The following is an 18053-nucleotide window of genomic DNA, read 5'->3' as shown; positions in this document are numbered from 1 at the left end:
CTATTCAAGCCTCTCAAGCAAGTCTGACTCAGGATTAAAGAAAAAAAAGTGTATGGATTTTTATTTGTAGGTAGCACAGAAGTTTTTGTTAGCATTATATTTTATTGCAATTCCTTCTTAAAAATATAGGACAAAAACACGTTAGATTCTTAATCATTTTCATTTCTATTAATCTCTGGTCTATATTAATAAACAATTATACCTTATTAAAATGGATAATATAGCTGTCTTATTATTATTGTAATACATCCTTAGAACACATTTATCTTCCCATCTATAGTGTATCTGGCTTCTGAACCCTGGAAAAGTGAAGATTTTGTTGTCTGAAAAGCAGATTCTTTATCTGCTGTGCAATAAGCCAATCCTCACACACTCAGGAGAGATACAGTTTTATTCAGGCCTGGGTGCTCGGTGGATTTTCTACAAGCACCCCCAATGCTGGCTTCTTCGTTATGTTTATAGATTGAATTCATGAATATTCTGTGTAATACATATTTGTTCTAATCTGCGTGAGTTGCATAATGATGTGGCATCATTCTTCGTGGCTCCTTTTCAGACCCTTCCGTGCATGTCTTCCTTCTTTTGAGGGTCTCTGATGTTCCTTGGTGGTCTTGCTGGATGAAGTATCCTAACTCCTTTTATCCACATATAGTCACATGTCACCTAAGGACAACTTAAAGCTACTTACTTCTGCCAATTTTCCTTTGTTTCCTCCAGGAGGAGGATTTGTCTTTGATTAAACAAATAGTGTAGATGGCCAAGGTATTCTGTCTTTAAGCTTAGGTTAAACGTTAACATAATTCTTGTCATGCACTACAAAAAAAATACTTGATCAAAGGGACACTAATTAAACACAAACAATACCCCTTCTTTCCAAGAGAAGAGCTGTTCTATTACAATTTCACTAAGAACATTTGTATATATGGATTGTTCCTGTAGAAGAGATGGTAGTGAGCTACTCCTTGTGGTCTTTGTACCTTGCATCTCTCTGTCTCACTGTACTGTCTGTTAGTGGGCAAAGAGTAAGTTTCTGATGTGGCTGCACTAATCGCAAAGACTGAGGTAGAGTAAAAAATGTACGTAGAGCCAAATTTCTCAAGTAGTAGTAGTGAAATGACTGTCTCTCCTTTCAAGTCAATTCAATTTGTATGTATATTCCCCTTACTGTTATGTTTCCAGATTATTCAGTGCTGAGGTTGGCACTTCCTGTGTAAAATTTGGCAAAATTTATTTTGAAGGTCAAGACCACCATTAGTCAGGCAATCTTTTTGGAACTATGTGACATGATTTCAGTCCCATCTGCTGCATTGAAAATGGACAGAAAAGTAATTCTTTATGTAGTATAGACAGAGGGTTTAAAAACCAAAACAGAACTATATGAAGGCTGCTGTAATATTTGGAATGAATGCAGCTAACAAAAAAAAAAAAAAAAAGCAATTACTAGTGTAGGAAGTCCTAATGCAGTTGTTTCATCCTAGTATTGTATAGATGGCATTACGGCCGTCCTCATTCTAGCTGCAGCAGAGCTCTGCTTCCTGGACTACCTCAATTAGGGTCAGCGCTTCGGTTTTGGAGGCTCCTTCTGACACCTCTCCTTCACCAGTTTCCTGGTTTATATCATGCTGAAACCAGGTTGCCAGTGGCAGTGCGATACCTAGGTAGTGCTCAATGGTTGGCATTAAGGGGAAGTGGAAAACGATGCCCTCCACTTATCTAAGTGAAAAGTATTATTGATTCTGTGCGAATTCTATGGATGCTTAACACAAATTTTAAATGTTTTAGCTTAACTGGTGCGGAGGGGTTTTGTTTTGTCTGTTTGTTTTTCTAATTGGAGGAAATGGAAATAAGAGGTAGATCAGGCCATTAACAGAGATGATAGGTAAAATAAAAAGACACAAATACTGGCTGGGTAACTAAACTAACCCACTTAAATTTTCACACAGGGTGGTGCACCTTCGCCATTTGATAGAAACTTTGGGACAAAAATTTCTGCAAAAGCTATGCAGTGGATCTCCAGAAAACTGAAAGAAACGTACAGAAAAGGTGCAGAAATATTTGGTGCTGTCTCTTGTTACTGTCTTTGATTAGCTATCAGTATATAAAACTACTCTACCATGCAAACATATGAATGTATATTAGTTTGTTAGTCAACATACTACTTTCCTTCTTGATTATGTTTTTATTACTCAGTAGTGCCTTGCTGTGCTTCCTGCTGTCAGATTTCCCCTCAAGTGAGGTCAATAACTCAGATAGCTGTTTTCTTATCTTTTTAAAAAAATGCTAGTGTGATTGCAGTTTTTCATGCATGAAGGAATTGATGGTTATATAGTTATATCTGTTCTTCCTTTTTGTTTCATGGTTGCTACATGGGAGACAGAAGAAGGTAATACGTCTTCTTTGGGAATTTTTGTAAAGCATCATTTACTAAAATCTAATTTAAAATTGTATGTTAAAATTCAGTCTTATTGTCATTTAATTACGCTATATTTTCACTGCTAATCACCAAAGCTAAATTTGAAAACTGATGATCTCCTAACCCTATTAAAGTACTAATTGATGTTTTATTATTACATTAAATATTCAGTAACTGGAATTAAGCTACTGTAAGCTTCCTGCTCAGTTTAATTACAGAAAAAGCGTATTTGTCCGTACAAGTGTGAGTAAGAAAGATCCTGAATTATTTCATTCTTTTTAGGAAAAGTATTTGCCAATACCGATGACTCAGTTTGTTTGCTGGGAATGCGTAGACGCAACCTTGTTTTCCAACCAGTGGCTGAGCTTAAAACTGAAACAGACTTTGTGTACGTATATGCTGCTTGCATTTTAAACACCTCAACACAGGCTTCCTTTCACCACATCAAACGAGTGACTTCTCCACCGTGCTGACGCATAGCATTTGCCAACTGTTTTACTCCACTTCTGTCTTTGGCCTGCATTCAGCCAGTAATTCACTTTGACTGTTCACTCTTTTTTTCTAACAACTCCTTTCCCACTTTCTCTTTACTCTCCTTATACTTGGAAGTACCTCGTTATAAATTCGGGGAGTCCACTTCAATGTCCTTTTAAATAAATTTCTCATAATTGTCTTTTCTCTAATGCCTAGAATTACTTTACTTTTTGGTACAGTTTAGTAGGGCAGCATTTTTGTGCCAAATTTGGCATTATGCTTACCTGTAAAGAACATCTTCCTGTAAAATCTATTAATTCCTTCAATATTCTGTTCTTATTTCTCTCCATTTTGGGTTAGTGTCTACATCCCACCATAAATGTCAATATCTGATCCTACTTGTAAGGAAGGCCATTACTATCAGTATTGTAAAATGCCTTTATAATGCGCTGAGTAAATTGCCTTCTCTCTTTTTCCCCACCACACCTCTCGCACAGACACAGAATTCCCAAGGAGCAATGGTGGCTGAAGCTGCGACCACTGATGAAAATCCTGGCCAAGTACAAGACTAGTTACGATGTTTCAGATTCAGGCCAGCTGGAGCACGTTGCTATGCGCAGCCCAAAGGAAGCAGAAACCGGGGCCATCTAAAGAGATCACTTTTAGATTGTTGTAATAGATGCACATTGTAACAATGCTTTAGAATCGTTACAGCTTTGTTTTGTAACACTTAAATTATTGTACCAGCACTTTATGTGAACCAAGACATTCAGATCTCGCACAGGTCTTGTCCTGTATTTGTGTTACATTTGAAACAAACCCTAGCATCTAATGGATAAGCACCGTTTACTGATACTACCCTTTAACAGGAAGTGCAACACGGTTCTATGCACTCTGTAAGTTACTCGTCTACTGCACTTTGTTTCAGAGTACTTACACCCCAAAAATAAAGTGTAGATGGCTAGCTTTGTGTTGAGTTACAGGATGTGCTTAATGTATCTGAAGTAAAATAAAGTACTGTTGCAACTATCACGAGTGACTTGCCAGAAATTGTACTCACCTGCTTTTAAACAGCTGCGGGAATAATGCTTCATGAAGGATTCTCTATGCACTCCAGTACAGGAAAAAAGCAACTGCCCTTTTCCTTCCCTAGCCATGCAGGAAGTAGTCACAGCAGGGCAAGCTCCTTTTTGTTGCTTCTTCAGGATTAGTCTAGAGCTTGGAATCCTTTCTCCTTGTACAGGGATGATAAAACTTTTTTTTTTGGGGGGGGGGGGTCAGGGTAGGGAAACCTTAATAACTTTAGGTTCAGAAGGGTAGAATCTGGTCCTTGCTTCATGTTTCTTTTCTCTCAGCTTCTTCACAACTAGTAAACAAAACCCCGTAATGATGAAAAAACTGTAAAATTGATTTTTGAAATTACACTGACCCTGTACTCGGCCTTGGTGAGGCTGCACCTCGAGCACTGTGTTCAGTTTTGGGCCCCTCACTACAAGGAGGACATTGAGGTTCTGGAGTGTGTCCAGAGCAGGGCAATGAGGCTGGTGAGGGGTCTAGAGAACAAGTCTTATGAGGAGTGGCTGAGGGAATTAGGGCTGTTCAGTCTGCAGAAGAGGAGGCTGAGGGGGACTTTATGGCTCTGTACTACTACCTGAAAGGAGGTTGTAGTGAGGCAGGTGTTGGTCTCTTCTCCCAGGTAACTAGCGATAGGATGAGAGGCAATGGCCTCAAATTGCGTCAAGGGAGATTTAGAGTAGATGTTAGGAAAAATTTCTTTCCTGAAAGAGTGGTCAGACATTGGAACAGGCTGCCCAGGGAGGTGGTTGAGTCCCCATCCCTGAGGGCGTTTAAAAAACGTGTAGATGTGGCATTTGGGGATATGGTTTAGTAGGCAGGGTGGTGTTGGGTTGACAGTTGGACTCAATGATCTTAGAGGTCTTTTCCAACCCATAATTCTATGACACAGCCAAAAATGTTTCCTCAGGCCAGCTTATCTGTTAACTGGAACTTGACAAAAAGTTAAATACTAGACAATGTCATATCGAAGTATGACTGAATGTTGCCCAAACTGGCAAGACAAGTTAAACTTAAAATACACCGTCCACTGACTGCACAGTGATTTGCCCACTACACTGCACTTCACTACAAACTCAGCTTGATGTGAAGTGCAATGTACTGTCACCACGCTCCTATACCTGCAGGTGGCTTATGCAAAGGAAGCCAGAATTATCACACCAAAGGATGAAATCTGTCAGTATAAGAAACATAGTTCTTTATATATCCAATGGCAGATATGATTTCAAACAAACACCACCTAAAACTCTAGAGTTTTACATATACAAAAATATTTAATTCATATAGTATTCATATGCAATTGGAGGAGTGAGTCTTCAGTAAAATACACAGGTCTGTCTTTGCCATCCAAAGCATATAATTCTTGCTCTCAAATACTGTATGGTTCAGAAATTTTTCACAGTTATTTGAAGGAGAACTGTTAACTGGTTTGTTGTGCACTGTTAAAATTTACTAAAAAACCTAATTATACAGTTACACAGATTAGCTTTTTTTGTATTAGCTTGGATGTTCAGCAACAATTCATCGTTTGACCCATGAGGGATCCTTGGCGATATCTGCATTTTCTGGGCCAAGTACAGCTTGACCACGTGTGCTCTTCCCAACTGCAAGATACCTGCAAGAAAAAAACAAACAAATGAGAAACTGCTGCGTTCAGTTATCTGCAGCTCTGCTATACAAGTTGAAAATACTCTCATCTTAGGAAAAAGTGCTGTTTGGTACACACCCACTGTTTGCTGTCACAGCATCTTTGGGATTTTGTGTTTTTTCCTCAGTCATCACAATGCAGCAGTCTCCCAAGGCACAGTCCTAACTACCCTCTCTCCTTAACCTCGTTATTGTTCAGTAGTGGAATTCTGAAGTCTAAAGCAGCACAAAATGTTTTGAGTCTAGAACCAGCTCCTATAGCCAGGAGCTGGGTGTCCGAGCGTACTCTTTCTCCAGACAGTTTCTGGACCCTTCACAAGTAAAACAGTCTCCCACAAAATCAGAACATAGCAGGAAGTTATGTCTGCTAAAATGCAATAAGCAGGATATAATTAACATCTCTTTCTAGGTTACAAAAGCAACGAGTGAAAGTAGTACGAAAGTCCAAGGGAAGAAATCCACAAACTTTATTAGGACAACTTTCACACACGGTTTTCTTCTTCAAATTATGTTTTTGTTCTATTTTTCAAATAAACATTTTCCTAAATTGAACACAGACTTACTTGTTTGATACATCAACCAGGTTATCACTGTTGACGGCAAAAAGCTGCTCTCTGTGTGACTGCTTCATTTCATCTGAAATCCCATGTAAGAAATGAGCCATTCCTGGGAAAAACACAAAACCACGCACAGCGTTGGTGTACTGGAACCTCAGGTACAACTAAGTGCATGAACGAGTGCAAACTAAGACAGCTACATGTGCTGGAAGGGAAGAGTAGAGACTACCATTAGGCCATTGTTCTGAGTATCTAACTGTAAATCAGGTATCAAATGTTGGAACTGGGTAAACTAATTTTTTGAGTTAGTAAGAGTTCCCCATTTAGGGAAAAAAATAATTCATATTTTATTCCAGCAAGTGATTTAGTTTGTCAAAAATCTAAACGTAATGGTGGCCCAGAAAACCTAAAACACCCTGACATGATTCATTCTAAAGAGTCTCCGTACTTGCCAACAACGTTTTAGCCAAACTGGATTTCAGGATGCCTCTACTTTTATTGTGGTTTATAACAACACACTCTTAAAATTTGCAATCAGTTGTAATAAATGTGCAATACAAAGGTTTCGTCACCTCGTTGTACTACACACAGAAATCTGCATACAAATGCTTTAATGCTTTTCACAGAATCACAGAATGGTAGGGGTTGGAAGGGACCTCTGTGGGTCATCTAGTCGAACCCCCCTGCCGAAGCAGGGTCACCTAGAGCAGGCTGCACAGGACCTTGTCCAGTCAGGTCTTGAGTATCTCCAGAGAAGACGACTCCACAACCTCCCTGGGCAGCCTGTTCCAGTGCTCCGTCACCCTCAGAGGGAAGAAGTTCTTCCTCATGTTCAGACGGAACTTCCTGTGCTTCAGTTTGTGCCCATTGCCCCTTGTTCTGTCGCTGGGCACCACTGAACAGAGTTTGGCCCCATCCTCCTGACACCCACCCTTGAAATATTTATAAGCATTTATTAGGTCCCCTCTCAGCCTTCTCCAGGCTGAACAAGACCAGGTCCCTCAGCCTTTCTTCGTAGGAAAGATGCTCCAGTCCCCTCACCATCCTCGTAGCCCTCCGCTGGACTCTCTCCAGTAGTTCCTCATCTTTCTTAAGGTGGGGAGCCCAGAACTGGACACAGTACTCCAGATGGGGCCTCACTAGGCAGAGCAGAGGGGGAGGAGAACCTCCCTCAACCTGCTGGCCACACTCTTCTTAATGCACCCCAGGATCCCATTGGCCTTCTTGGCAACCAGGGCCCACAATTGTTGGAATACTTGCCTATAGTATTTTAATACTAATATTAAAATTCATATTATAGGCCCGTGAACAACCAGAGAACTCCCAAATTATAATAGAAAAGCTTTTTGTCATGCATATGATCATTGGGAGGAGATCTGTCACGTAGTCCAAGCTCCTGCCCAAAGCAGGGCTGATTTCAAAGTCAAATAAGGTTGCTCCAGTCCTCATGCAGGGCCTAATGACCAAAGCAATAGCAGTAGAAAGGAGACGTGTCTCTCTCTGCAGCAGCTTCTGGGCCTGCTGAACAATGCTGTTCCATTTAGATGTGTCTTCAAATATCAAAGAAGGTGAATCATTAATCTCACAAATACCGCCATTCAATATGCACGCATTTCACTCACGTGCACCTAAAATTGATTACTACATTTTTTAATTGCCCAGACCAAAACCAAGTTCAGTCTGCTGAAAGCCCCATGTATTTTAAGTTTTCTTGTTTAGTAAGTTCATGTTAATACAAGTACATACTAAAATAACACTAATTTTAACCTTATTATTCCTTTATGTATAGGAAAGGAACGTATTCCAACTTAGCAAGTTTTGGACTGAAATTAACCTGAGAATGGGGGAGGGAGGGAAAAGCGAGCAAAGCAGAGCAACATGTGAGCAAACAGACAAGATGTGAAGATACTGCCACGCCATCATAAGTACGCAGATATGTAAAGAAGATAACACGCTCCACTGTAGCAGACAGACTTTTATGCTTTAACTTCTTCAAAAGAAGTATGTACAAAAGGTTACAGACATTCATAGCCAATATGTATACTTGTGTCAGTAATCCTTCAACTTTATTTGAAGCAGAAGACCAATATTTCTTTTTATGTGCCTGCATTTAATGCCCTATCCAAGCCTAAAGTTGTTTCTTTAATCTACCTCCATCTCCTAGCTGCATTCTCCTGACAGCAAGGGGCAGTATGAATACGAAAACTTCAGCAGAGACTGAATGCCTGTGGTCTTGCTGAAAGGGAGCAACAGGACTTGACTGCTTCGTTGAAACTGCAATTGTCTTACATCTCCAAGTACAAATCCTAGCATATGACACAGTTTAGCAAATTGTTTTCTTCCCTTTAAACTTAAATAAAAAAAAAATATTGGCAGCACTGGCTGGTAAGAATGTACCTTTATCTGAAGGAGCTATTGGTGCATCTACAGCAGCAAATACTGCTAGCTTAGCTTCATCAATATCTTGTTGTGTGAACTCTCCAGATTTGGCCCATTCGACTGCTTTCTCAAATGTTTTCAAGGTGGCTAATGAATTTGGGTCTCTTAGAAGAAAAAAAAAAGTAAAATTAATTACTGTAGTCTTACAAGATCATGTACTGGAATTGCTTTGTTCACTCTTCATTCATAGTTTACTATGCATCAGAAAACATACACATATGGGGATTAAACCAAATGATAAAATTTCTTTTTTGTTTACAAAAAAGAGGTTTTGGATTTTGTTTTTCTTTTTTAAGAAGACAGAAGCGTTACAAACCAGGGATATTTGAATTTTAGATACACAAATGCAGCAAGGTCATTTGCCTAAAAGTAGTTCCAAGGCAGTGTGTAGAGAACTGGTATTTTACAAGATGGTAAACCAGCACTGTTAACAATGTGCTATCAGGTTGGTGCAATAGCTTAGTAAGCACAACTGCCATTAACATCAACAATAGTAATATTTATGATGTGCCGTATCTTCTCTAAGTTGTGCTTCCTGCTACACCTGTTCCTGCTCTCTGTAAAACAGGTGCAACAGGTTAACAACTACTGAAATACTAACGAGGACAAGTCCTACCATGTTGCAGCTTCAGAGAAACGCAAAGCTGCTCAAATTTTAGCTAGGAATCCCGACCAAGTAGTGTGCTAGGCTGCCTTTGGACTATAAAGATGATTTAAGCCAGGACTCTAGCCACATGACATTTTTAGCGGGGATTATAACTAGTCTTTAATATCTCCAGTTCAAATTTCATCCAGAAGTGCTTTCGTAAGACCAATGCAAGGTAACTGTTATGGACTGGCAAAAAAGAGGGAAAGAAAAAAAAAAAAAAGCAATTCTAGCTCATCATAAGCAATGCTTTCTGCTGAATCTCTGAAATTCCAGCCAGTCACCAAAGGAAGCTGCGTATTTTCAAAACCAGAAGCTTTGGGAACACCATCATTCTGCTTTCTGATCTCAAATTCTGAATAGTTTTGAATTCCCTGTTTTAGGGTCTCCTCAACCCAGGAAGAAACAAGTGAAAGCCAGTTTTACATAAATCTGGTACCGCAACAGTAAACATCTAAGTACAGAGATGCAACAATGGTTGCTACCAGCAGAGATAAGTCAGGCTTTCCCAAGGACAGAAACCAGAGTAAGCAAGGAGGGGTTTATCCACAAAACTGATAGACCTTAAGCAACTAATCTGAACATCATCATCACTTTCTTGTGATTCAACATTCTTTTCATTTCACCTCATCCTGAGGAAGAGCTACAACTAAGTCAAAAAAGATACACGTAAGTGCAGTCAGCATTCTCCTCAGACATGAACAGGAAAGAATGAACCTACTGTTACCTGTAGGAGTAGAAAGTGAATACGCCATTGTGACTAAGTTTAGCACCTCCACCATATGCCCCTCCTTTCTCTCTGATTTCTCTATGTAGGAATTTAGCTGTCATCAGCTGCGCAAGAATTCGCAGGCTGTAATGAGAGAAATACCAACAGCAAAGATATTAAACAAACTGGACAGCAGTAATATTTGCCACCTCCTCTGAAGTTCTCTAAGAGCCTTATTTGCAATGCATTGCTTCTTGTAAGCTACAACAGTAACAGTAACAATACTCAATATGTAATAATACCTGCATAATATTACATCATCATAAAAGTAGCACTGCTTTGGAACATTCCTTAACTATTTCTATTTATTTCATTTCACTGAAATATGAAAGCAGCCTCCTAAACTTTGTTACATCCAATAGGATTGTCAAGTCAGACACATCCAAGTAGGCAGACCTGTTTATTTTGAAGTTAGGGAACAGTATTCCCTTACTACTTAATCTCAGCATTTACTAAAACAGGGCATTTCTGGACCTAGCCATGCAAAGATTGCTCCATAAAGAATTTGTGACAAATGCACTGCGAGGGATTTTCTATCGACACTCCATTTCCCATGATCACCCCAACACTTCCCATCTCGTTCTGTGCTACGCAAGATATCTAGAAGCTCCATGCTGATTCTGTTTCCCACCTCGCATAGTCTGCGGCTGTGTAGGGAACTGTTCGAATGCATTCCCCAACATAGTTCACTGGGAAGGGAAGCACAAAATGGGTCTTCATCTGGCATGGTTTAAAAGTAGGATCCTAAGAGAAAAATGCATTAGTGTCACAGTTAGCAGAGATGAGACAATTTATCCATTTGAGAACTCCAGCTTTCTTGAGAACTATGAAATTCTGCCAAACACACAGATGCACAAATGCTAAAGCTTCCACTTGACCCACACTGCAATCACTGACATTTCACTTGCCCCCGTATTAGCAGTCCAGTACACAGGACTGCCTTGGAAAACTAAAGCACATAGACACAGTACATCAGCTACCCATCCTTGCACACCAGCTTCTCAGTTGTGCAGGCCTTGTATTGTCACCAAAGAGTTTTGATGGCACGCTTCCCCTGCCGTGTCTTTACTTTGATTGAACCAGGTGTTCATAACTCTCCACTTCTACATCCACGTAAGCACTGGGTCACCACATTAAATTTTAGTCCATCTTCTCCATTTTAGATATTGAAATCAGATTCAGAAACTGAAACCCACAAAAAAACGCAAACTTATGAACAGCAGCAGCTATACGAATTTCTGCTCAAACATCCCCTGCAATAAACTCTATTCTTCCTTACACCCCCACTTTAAAACTTCCAGTCGTCTTCGTGTCTCCAGGCCTGTGCAGCGCTCGCTGCTTTGCCTCTCACACATACACCTGCTTGTGCTTACTTAAGCAAGAGCAGAGCCTTACACACCTTCAGTGGCTTTAATAGCCTCATTTCAATACTCCTGAGCCTTTCTTAACATCACAGACCTGTTCCCCAGTCCCTCGCACATCTCTGGCTGGTTGGGCCAAGCATAGCAGCGTACACATCGCTGGTCAGCAAGCAAAATCGTGGGCTGAGCCCTCCCTGCCTTCTTCTCAAAGGACAGCTCAGGGTATGCTAAGCTGTTTTTCTCTCCTGTAGCCAAATACAGTTTTTCATTTTTACTTGTCACTGAAGCTCTTCTGTCAGATGTCATTCGCATTCAAAATCATTTAGGGAGAAGAGGAAGGAAAGGAAGGGACTAACTGGGAGTGACACCACACCAGCCTTCGGTTCTAAAAGGAACTAGGTTAAAAATAAAATAAGCAGGACTTACAAGATATGGCGCAAGCAGGTATTTGCCTGCATGCACAGATGTGGAGTTAGCTAAACGATCTTCATACCAGAACCAAAGGGAAGAGAACAAAGGGAGTGATTAAGAAGTTTGAAGGCTAAACAAACAATCCAGTCAGCAGAACTGAAGGGCACGTTATGTGTGAATGGTGTTCTGCTAAACAGCAAGAGAATCTGTAACAGCTGCAGATGGACCGTTAGTATCAGTAACAGCCCTGTAATGACAATAAACCCAACCAATAACATACTTACATTAACTAGTTTCCTTGTGATCTGCAAACCAGTAAGCATTTTGCTTCCCACAGGTTTGACTTCTGAACATTTCTACAAGAGACCCAGCCCTTATATTAAAAGATGATTCAACAATTTAGACTAATAATACTATATATGCAACCCCTACCCTTCAAGCCTCTTTGAAACCACCATCAGTCTGTGTCTTCACAAACATAAGCAAGCTACTCAATTACTTCTTTATATATGAATTTCTAAGCAAATACCAAAGAAATTTCCTTTCAAGAGTAATTTTGCATTGAAAGACAGAGATTAAATGAGGCCCAGAAAGTTTCAGATCATCATTTCCCTCATGGGGAGGGAACTGGGAACTTATTCCAGCCTCGTCAGAAGTTAAGACAGATCTGCATACTGACAGAGCAGATCCTTTGTCAATGCTATTAAGCCAAGCACATTTTGTGCCAAACCTTCTGCACATCCAAATAACGAAACACATTCCTGTGCAACTGAGGAACTGCACATCACGCCCTATTCCCTTTTGGTCCATATTTCAAGTAAACCTCAGCTAAAATAGAAGTGACAGTTTTACGTGACAGAGGAAGGAATAATCTCTTTTTCCACATCCCACGCAAAAGCAGTAACCTCAGGGTAAAGCTTGACAGCTGATCTACAGGATTACTACTGTCTATTTTATTGAGGTGAAAACAGCCTCTGTGGCAAAACACAGAGCAGCTTATCACAGAGCTGACTCTTGCAAATTTCTTCAGACATCTTTGTATGAATGGACGTGGTGTTCAAGCTCAGACGATCTTCTTCTGATTGCAAAGTGCTCTTTACACAACACCAAATCCAACTGTGTTGCTCTAGTCACATATGAAGTATTTTCTTACCTCAATCACATGGGGACGAACAGGTTTTCTCTCTTTTTTACTTCTAGCTATGCCCTTTATAAATTTCTCTACTTCTTTAGATGCTTCTGATATCTGTTGAGGTGCTGCATTCACTGAACATCTGTTAAAAATATACATAAAGTTTTAAAATATGTTTTTCTGTTTCAGACAGTCCTTTCTAATTTGCACTACTTTGACTTCCTAAACATTTTCTATTAAATCATCAGAATGACAGATCTGTGGTCACTGATAATCACCATCACAGAAAAAAGCAAAATACTCATAACCCAGCATTTGATATGAAAAAAAAGTCCAATTGCTTTTTTTTGCTTGCTCAGACCTAAACTTCAGCAGCAGCTGTCAAATCACTTCTGTGCACAGGACAGGACTACATCAGTTTTGCAAAATATAAAAGTTTCACAAAAACTAATGTCCTCTGTATTCTCTCTTTACAGGCAGACCTATGCTGTTTTGAACAGTGTAGATATTTCCATAATTTTATTCATCATTTCAGGCTTTGCAAAACAAAACTTTGCAACTTATGTCACTTCAAATGGGCTTATTATTGGAAGTAACGCGTCTGACACTAAACACCCTAAAATGCCCTCCTACTTTTTCCAGTATATGCATAAAACAGGTTTCATAATGTTGCTATTTTCCTTTTAGGAGAAAAAAATCCAAAATAAACTGCACTCTGCTGTTACAATAGAATATAACAGGATTTGTCTCCTGGGCACCTTCGAGGAAAGGTGTGTCATTCACATACTTTTGGTACACCAGTTACATATTAAATTTGCCGTAAGTTTCTCATATCTGTTAAAAAATGAACAAAATAAGCCATAGCTGCCACTTTATAAGCAAGTAGAATTTAAACTTACAACTTTTTTGTAGTTTTTCCACAGACCTCCCGTTTCACAAAACCCCAGTACTCCACGGAGCACACTGAGAAATGCGCTTTCACAGCCCGCAGCCCCTCTTTAACCAAAATGCCCATTGGCTTTTTTATCTGGAACTCACCTGATGTTGTCACTACTTAATAAATACTTCTTCATGCGCGGCAGTTTGCGTAATATCGGTTTAACGTCAGACATTTCTGCTATTCTCTTCATCAACTTCACCTGTGTGGAAGGGAAGGCAGAAGGGTTACAGATTAAGCCAACTGAAAGAATTACCACAAATGAACACTGCAATTCCAAAGTCAAGGATTTGGGCTTTGCTGAAGGACGCCATTAGCTTTTCACCTGATCCATCCCACCAAACATTTCCTGCAGTTCTCCAGAAGGCGTGAGGTTTTTGCTGGCTCTGATAGAGGCATACAAATGCCCACAATCTGGAATCCCATTTGACAGCTCCTGGGCAGTCTTTTTAACCAGCACTCTGAAATGTTCTTCCTCCTCAAACCGGGGACTGAAAAATAAAAACAAAGTCTCTCGGTCTCACGCAAAAACATGCCAATGGAATTTATAATACTGAATCATTCCTCATCCCAGGTTCCACCAAGAGCTCTTAGACTGTTAGCTCTCCGTTTAATCCATTATGTAGTCATGCAAATGACGGACTACTTAGATTCAGATACTGGGACCTGTTCAGAGATAGAGTTGTAAGAAGAAATCATGAAGTATTATCTCCAAGAAGAAGGGAATGGTTGGGGGAAGAGACAAAACTCCAAAACACATGCAAAAACACAAACAAACGAAACCCAGTGTACCATACTTGTTAAATATTTCACTCCATAAGTGCATCATGTCTGGCAGATTTCTCTCCAAGCACAGAGATGAAAAGAGCACACCCTGAAGGAAAAAAGAAAAACAAAACACAAAAAACCCCTTCACACAAGACAACGACAGCAATGGCCTGACACACACGCAGTAACTTTTTATGCAAGTGATGCAACGATGCCAACCCAATGCTACACATCACAAAACCCCTTCAACGCAGGCTGAGATACTAAAATCAGAGCAGACATGAAGTGTGATTGTTCTGCACACAAAGCAAGCCTGTCAACTCCTTCTCAACAGTAAGCAACAGTTCAGAAAGAGTTCCTTATTTTTCCACAGAAGTACAAATAAAACTCTTCTGAGGATGCACATTTCTGCAAAGCAGTCTCCCTAATTCAGCTCCAGGATCCAAGGGGAGCAGACCCCAGCAAGTCTGAAATAGTCTTAAGAGATATTTCCAGGACTGTTACGCTCAATACTAAGATCTAATGATGTTGCAAACATTCCATGTTTCTGAACCACATTAACGGTGACATACACACGTTAACAGCAATCTGTATGTGTGACACTGTACCACTCTGTCCTCTACCCTCTGCTTCCAAATTTTTTGCAGCACTCAAAAATACGACAGATGCTAGTTTAAGCACTGCCTTAAAATGGATAGCCTCATCAAACACTCCCCTTAAAACAAAATACGAAGCTACTGTAATTGTCAAATTTATATCTCATGCAAAAAGGCACAAGTCCTTTTATACACTAAGTTTTCAATGTGCATTAGCTGACCCTGTACCCGGAAGCCTTGCCTGACCCTTAAATACAGAGCTGTTATTGCAAGAGTAAAGTCTTGAAATTTATGATTAATTTACCTGTTCATACACATCCAGGTGTGAATCATCTGGAATGATATGTGGGCTGACAGACATCCCACCTGTTTTCAGCTCTATTTGCTGGGCTTGTTCTCTGTAATCAAGGGCTCCACATCCCATCCTGCAAAAAACAATAGAGATTTATTTCCATCTTCAGCATCTGCCAAAACAAAGATCCATACCCCATTTGCAAAGGGGATAGTTTAGGCCAATACTCACTTAGCAGCTAAACAATTTTGAGCGTTATCAAGCAAACATAATACTTCACACCTTATAAAACAAAAAATAATACACCAAGCTTTTCAATTTAAGCATCCTGTTATTTTAAAGTGGTGTATTAACAAGTATGTTTTATGTACAGGCTTGCCACCAACATCCCTGTGGAACCACAGTAATAGTACATAAGCTGTTATCACCAATACAAAAACCAGATTTCTCCCAGCCCAGGCGACTTGTTCTGCCCTGTGCCACTCTTTCCTCTATGGTGGGCTCAGTGTTTCTGTAACCACACAGTGAAATTAGACAAAAAATACATCCACATAAAAACTTAACTTTCTGCTAGGCTATTTTTCATTTATATCAATTTTCCAATATGTTCATGGAATGCTTGTGCTGATGCTGGGGAACAAGGCAATGCACAGACTGATGGAGAAGGGGAAAAGAGTTGGCAACTCAGTGAGGATGAGGGAAGCCCACTGTTGCTGCAGGACACCAACTTACCAACAGTTCCCTTCTATAGTAAGAACAGTTGCTGAAGTTACTAAAAGCAGTATTACTTCAGTAAGCTCCATTACATCTTATTGCTTTAGCTTGTAAGAAAGTAAACCACTCACTTTGTGATGACATTGCAGAAGAGGGGCACGTATGGTTTGAGCTCCTCGGGAAGCGTGTTCAGGCTGGAAACAGCTCTGAAATAAACCACCCCATTGGTGGGCTGAGCACAGTACTGGACAGGAATTTCATCAGCTAGGGATGAGAAAACAAAAGCAACAAATAACCAACAGCTTCCTACTATAAACACATAAAAGCAAAACAATTTCTTACAAGAGTTTCATGTTAAGGGTTATTTTTTGTTGGCACTTCAGAACAACTTCTCGTTTAAACTTTACACGTTGCACGGAATGCTGGACTGAAGGATTTTTATTGTTTCTGTCCATGGTAAGGTAATGGATACCTGGACAACGTGACAAGAGAATTCTGTTGACAGAGGCCACATTTCAGAGGTAACATTCAAATAAAGGAACAGTAATTTGTTCTCCAACAACTGAAGAAGTTTTTCTCCCTTATCTTTTACCTTCATCACTTCAAAAGTTGAGGAAAGCAAGTTCCTGCACTGTATGTTCTCTTCTAAGCTAGGGCAACAGAATATACACATTAGAATTTTCACCAAACCAGGTCATTTTAGTATCAAAACTATACAGTACTTGACACTTGTTGGAAATTTTGGAAGGGAAGTGTCTGTTAGACACATACTACAGAGCACTATTACCTGCAAGGTTTTGACAGAACTGTAGTTTCCTATCAATCCATGCGGCAGCCACTGGCAAAGCAGGGAGAAACTTGCACTGAAGTTATGAAGAACGCTAATTTCCCCGCCCCCCCCCCCCCCCCCATGGCTCCTGTACATCATATTCTGCAAAAACTGGGTAGGGAGGGAGAGCAGTAAGGCAGGCTCGCCACACAAGCTGCCAGGAGCGCTGCACCCTGGATAAGCCTTTGGAAAGCTGGGGGATTGTTCAAGAGCAGCAGAGCATTGCACCCAGAGACTCTGACGGCGGAGCAGGGCAGGCGGCAGGGAGCTCCGTCACGAGCCAGAGCCCTGGGGAGCGCTGAGCACAGCCCTGCGTTGCCCCACAGGGGCGATGGCAAGAAGTGTCCCTGCAGAAGATCCACTGCAAACTGACTGCCACCCAGGTTGTGGGCTAGAGGAAACACACTGCAGCTATGGACAACAAACAGTGAGGACACGGGCTTGGTAAAGAGCAAAAAGGAGCAACGACTGGGCAAGCAGCTAGGTAACAATGCAATAGCAGTGCTCTTTTGAGGACAAAATGGTGGTTACACCAACCTGTGAGTGTTGTTTCCAGCACGGTGAATGGGATTTTGGGCTCAATGTCGTACACTTTTAGAGCTGGGAGACAAGAGGTGTCCTGAGGTTTGCTTTGAAGAGCAATTAATTCCAAACCTGGTAAGGAGAGCAGAATACCAGTTTGTCATTTTCAGCTTTTAGCGGAAGTGCTGCCAAAACCTACTGAGGTGTTGCAGATCAGAAAACCACAAGAGTCTGCAGTTTAGAATTTTCTGTCAACAGTTCTTTTAAATATTTCACTAAAACTAATGCTGCAGATTATCACATCGCAACAGCAAACAGAACACTACGACTGTGAATTCTCTTTCCAGTCCCCCCCTCACATCCTGTTTACAGTACCAAGCAATTTAAACCCTGAAGCAGTGACATGTACCAGCCTGTCCTGCCACCCCCAGCTCTGCGAAAACTAACCCAGGCAGCCCAGACCTTGCAGTTC

General features: G+C 40.6%; 2 protein-coding genes across 9 annotated transcripts in view; one reads left to right on the top strand and one right to left on the bottom strand.

The window, feature by feature from the left end:
• The window catches only part of PFKP (phosphofructokinase, platelet), a 55240-nt gene extending 51318 nt beyond the window's left edge, over nucleotides 1-3922 (top strand). For 3 of the 6 annotated variants that reach the window (XM_075419718.1, XM_075419717.1, XM_075419716.1), the window contains 4 exons: nucleotides 1944-2043; nucleotides 2378-2383; nucleotides 2696-2801; nucleotides 3385-3922. In XM_075419718.1, the coding sequence (XP_075275833.1) occupies nucleotides 1944-2043; nucleotides 2378-2383; nucleotides 2696-2801; nucleotides 3385-3538 (366 nt within the window). In that variant the 3' untranslated portion in view covers nucleotides 3539-3922. Of the gene's footprint in view, nucleotides 1-1943; nucleotides 2802-3384 lie in introns of those variants that run through there. The other 3 variants (XM_075419719.1, XM_075419714.1, XM_075419713.1) reach the window with 3 other exon arrangements.
• A 1293-nt stretch (nucleotides 3923-5215) lies between these two features.
• The window catches only part of PITRM1 (pitrilysin metallopeptidase 1), a 30703-nt gene continuing 17865 nt past the window's right edge, over nucleotides 5216-18053 (bottom strand). The window contains exons 15-27 of one of the 3 annotated variants that reach the window (XM_075419711.1): nucleotides 17597-17713; nucleotides 16362-16494; nucleotides 15529-15649; nucleotides 14658-14734; nucleotides 14186-14351; nucleotides 13962-14062; nucleotides 12945-13065; nucleotides 12076-12147; nucleotides 10651-10763; nucleotides 9978-10103; nucleotides 8563-8708; nucleotides 6172-6274; nucleotides 5216-5576 (exon numbers count right to left, since the gene is read on the bottom strand). In XM_075419711.1, the coding sequence (XP_075275826.1) occupies nucleotides 5483-5576; nucleotides 6172-6274; nucleotides 8563-8708; nucleotides 9978-10103; nucleotides 10651-10763; nucleotides 12076-12147; nucleotides 12945-13065; nucleotides 13962-14062; nucleotides 14186-14351; nucleotides 14658-14734; nucleotides 15529-15649; nucleotides 16362-16494; nucleotides 17597-17713 (1490 nt within the window). In that variant the 3' untranslated portion in view covers nucleotides 5216-5482. The remainder of the gene's footprint in view (nucleotides 5577-6171; nucleotides 6275-8562; nucleotides 8709-9977; nucleotides 10104-10650; nucleotides 10764-12075; nucleotides 12148-12944; nucleotides 13066-13961; nucleotides 14063-14185; nucleotides 14352-14657; nucleotides 14735-15528; nucleotides 15650-16361; nucleotides 16495-17596; nucleotides 17714-18053) is intronic. The other 2 variants (XM_075419712.1, XR_012763809.1) reach the window with 2 other exon arrangements.

The sequence above is a fragment of the Opisthocomus hoazin genome, chromosome 4 (assembly GCF_030867145.1).
Source record: "Opisthocomus hoazin isolate bOpiHoa1 chromosome 4, bOpiHoa1.hap1, whole genome shotgun sequence".
Lineage (NCBI taxonomy): Eukaryota > Metazoa > Chordata > Aves > Opisthocomiformes > Opisthocomidae > Opisthocomus > Opisthocomus hoazin.
Note: the sequence above shows the minus strand (reverse complement) of the source record. Positions and strands in the feature narration are given on the sequence as shown.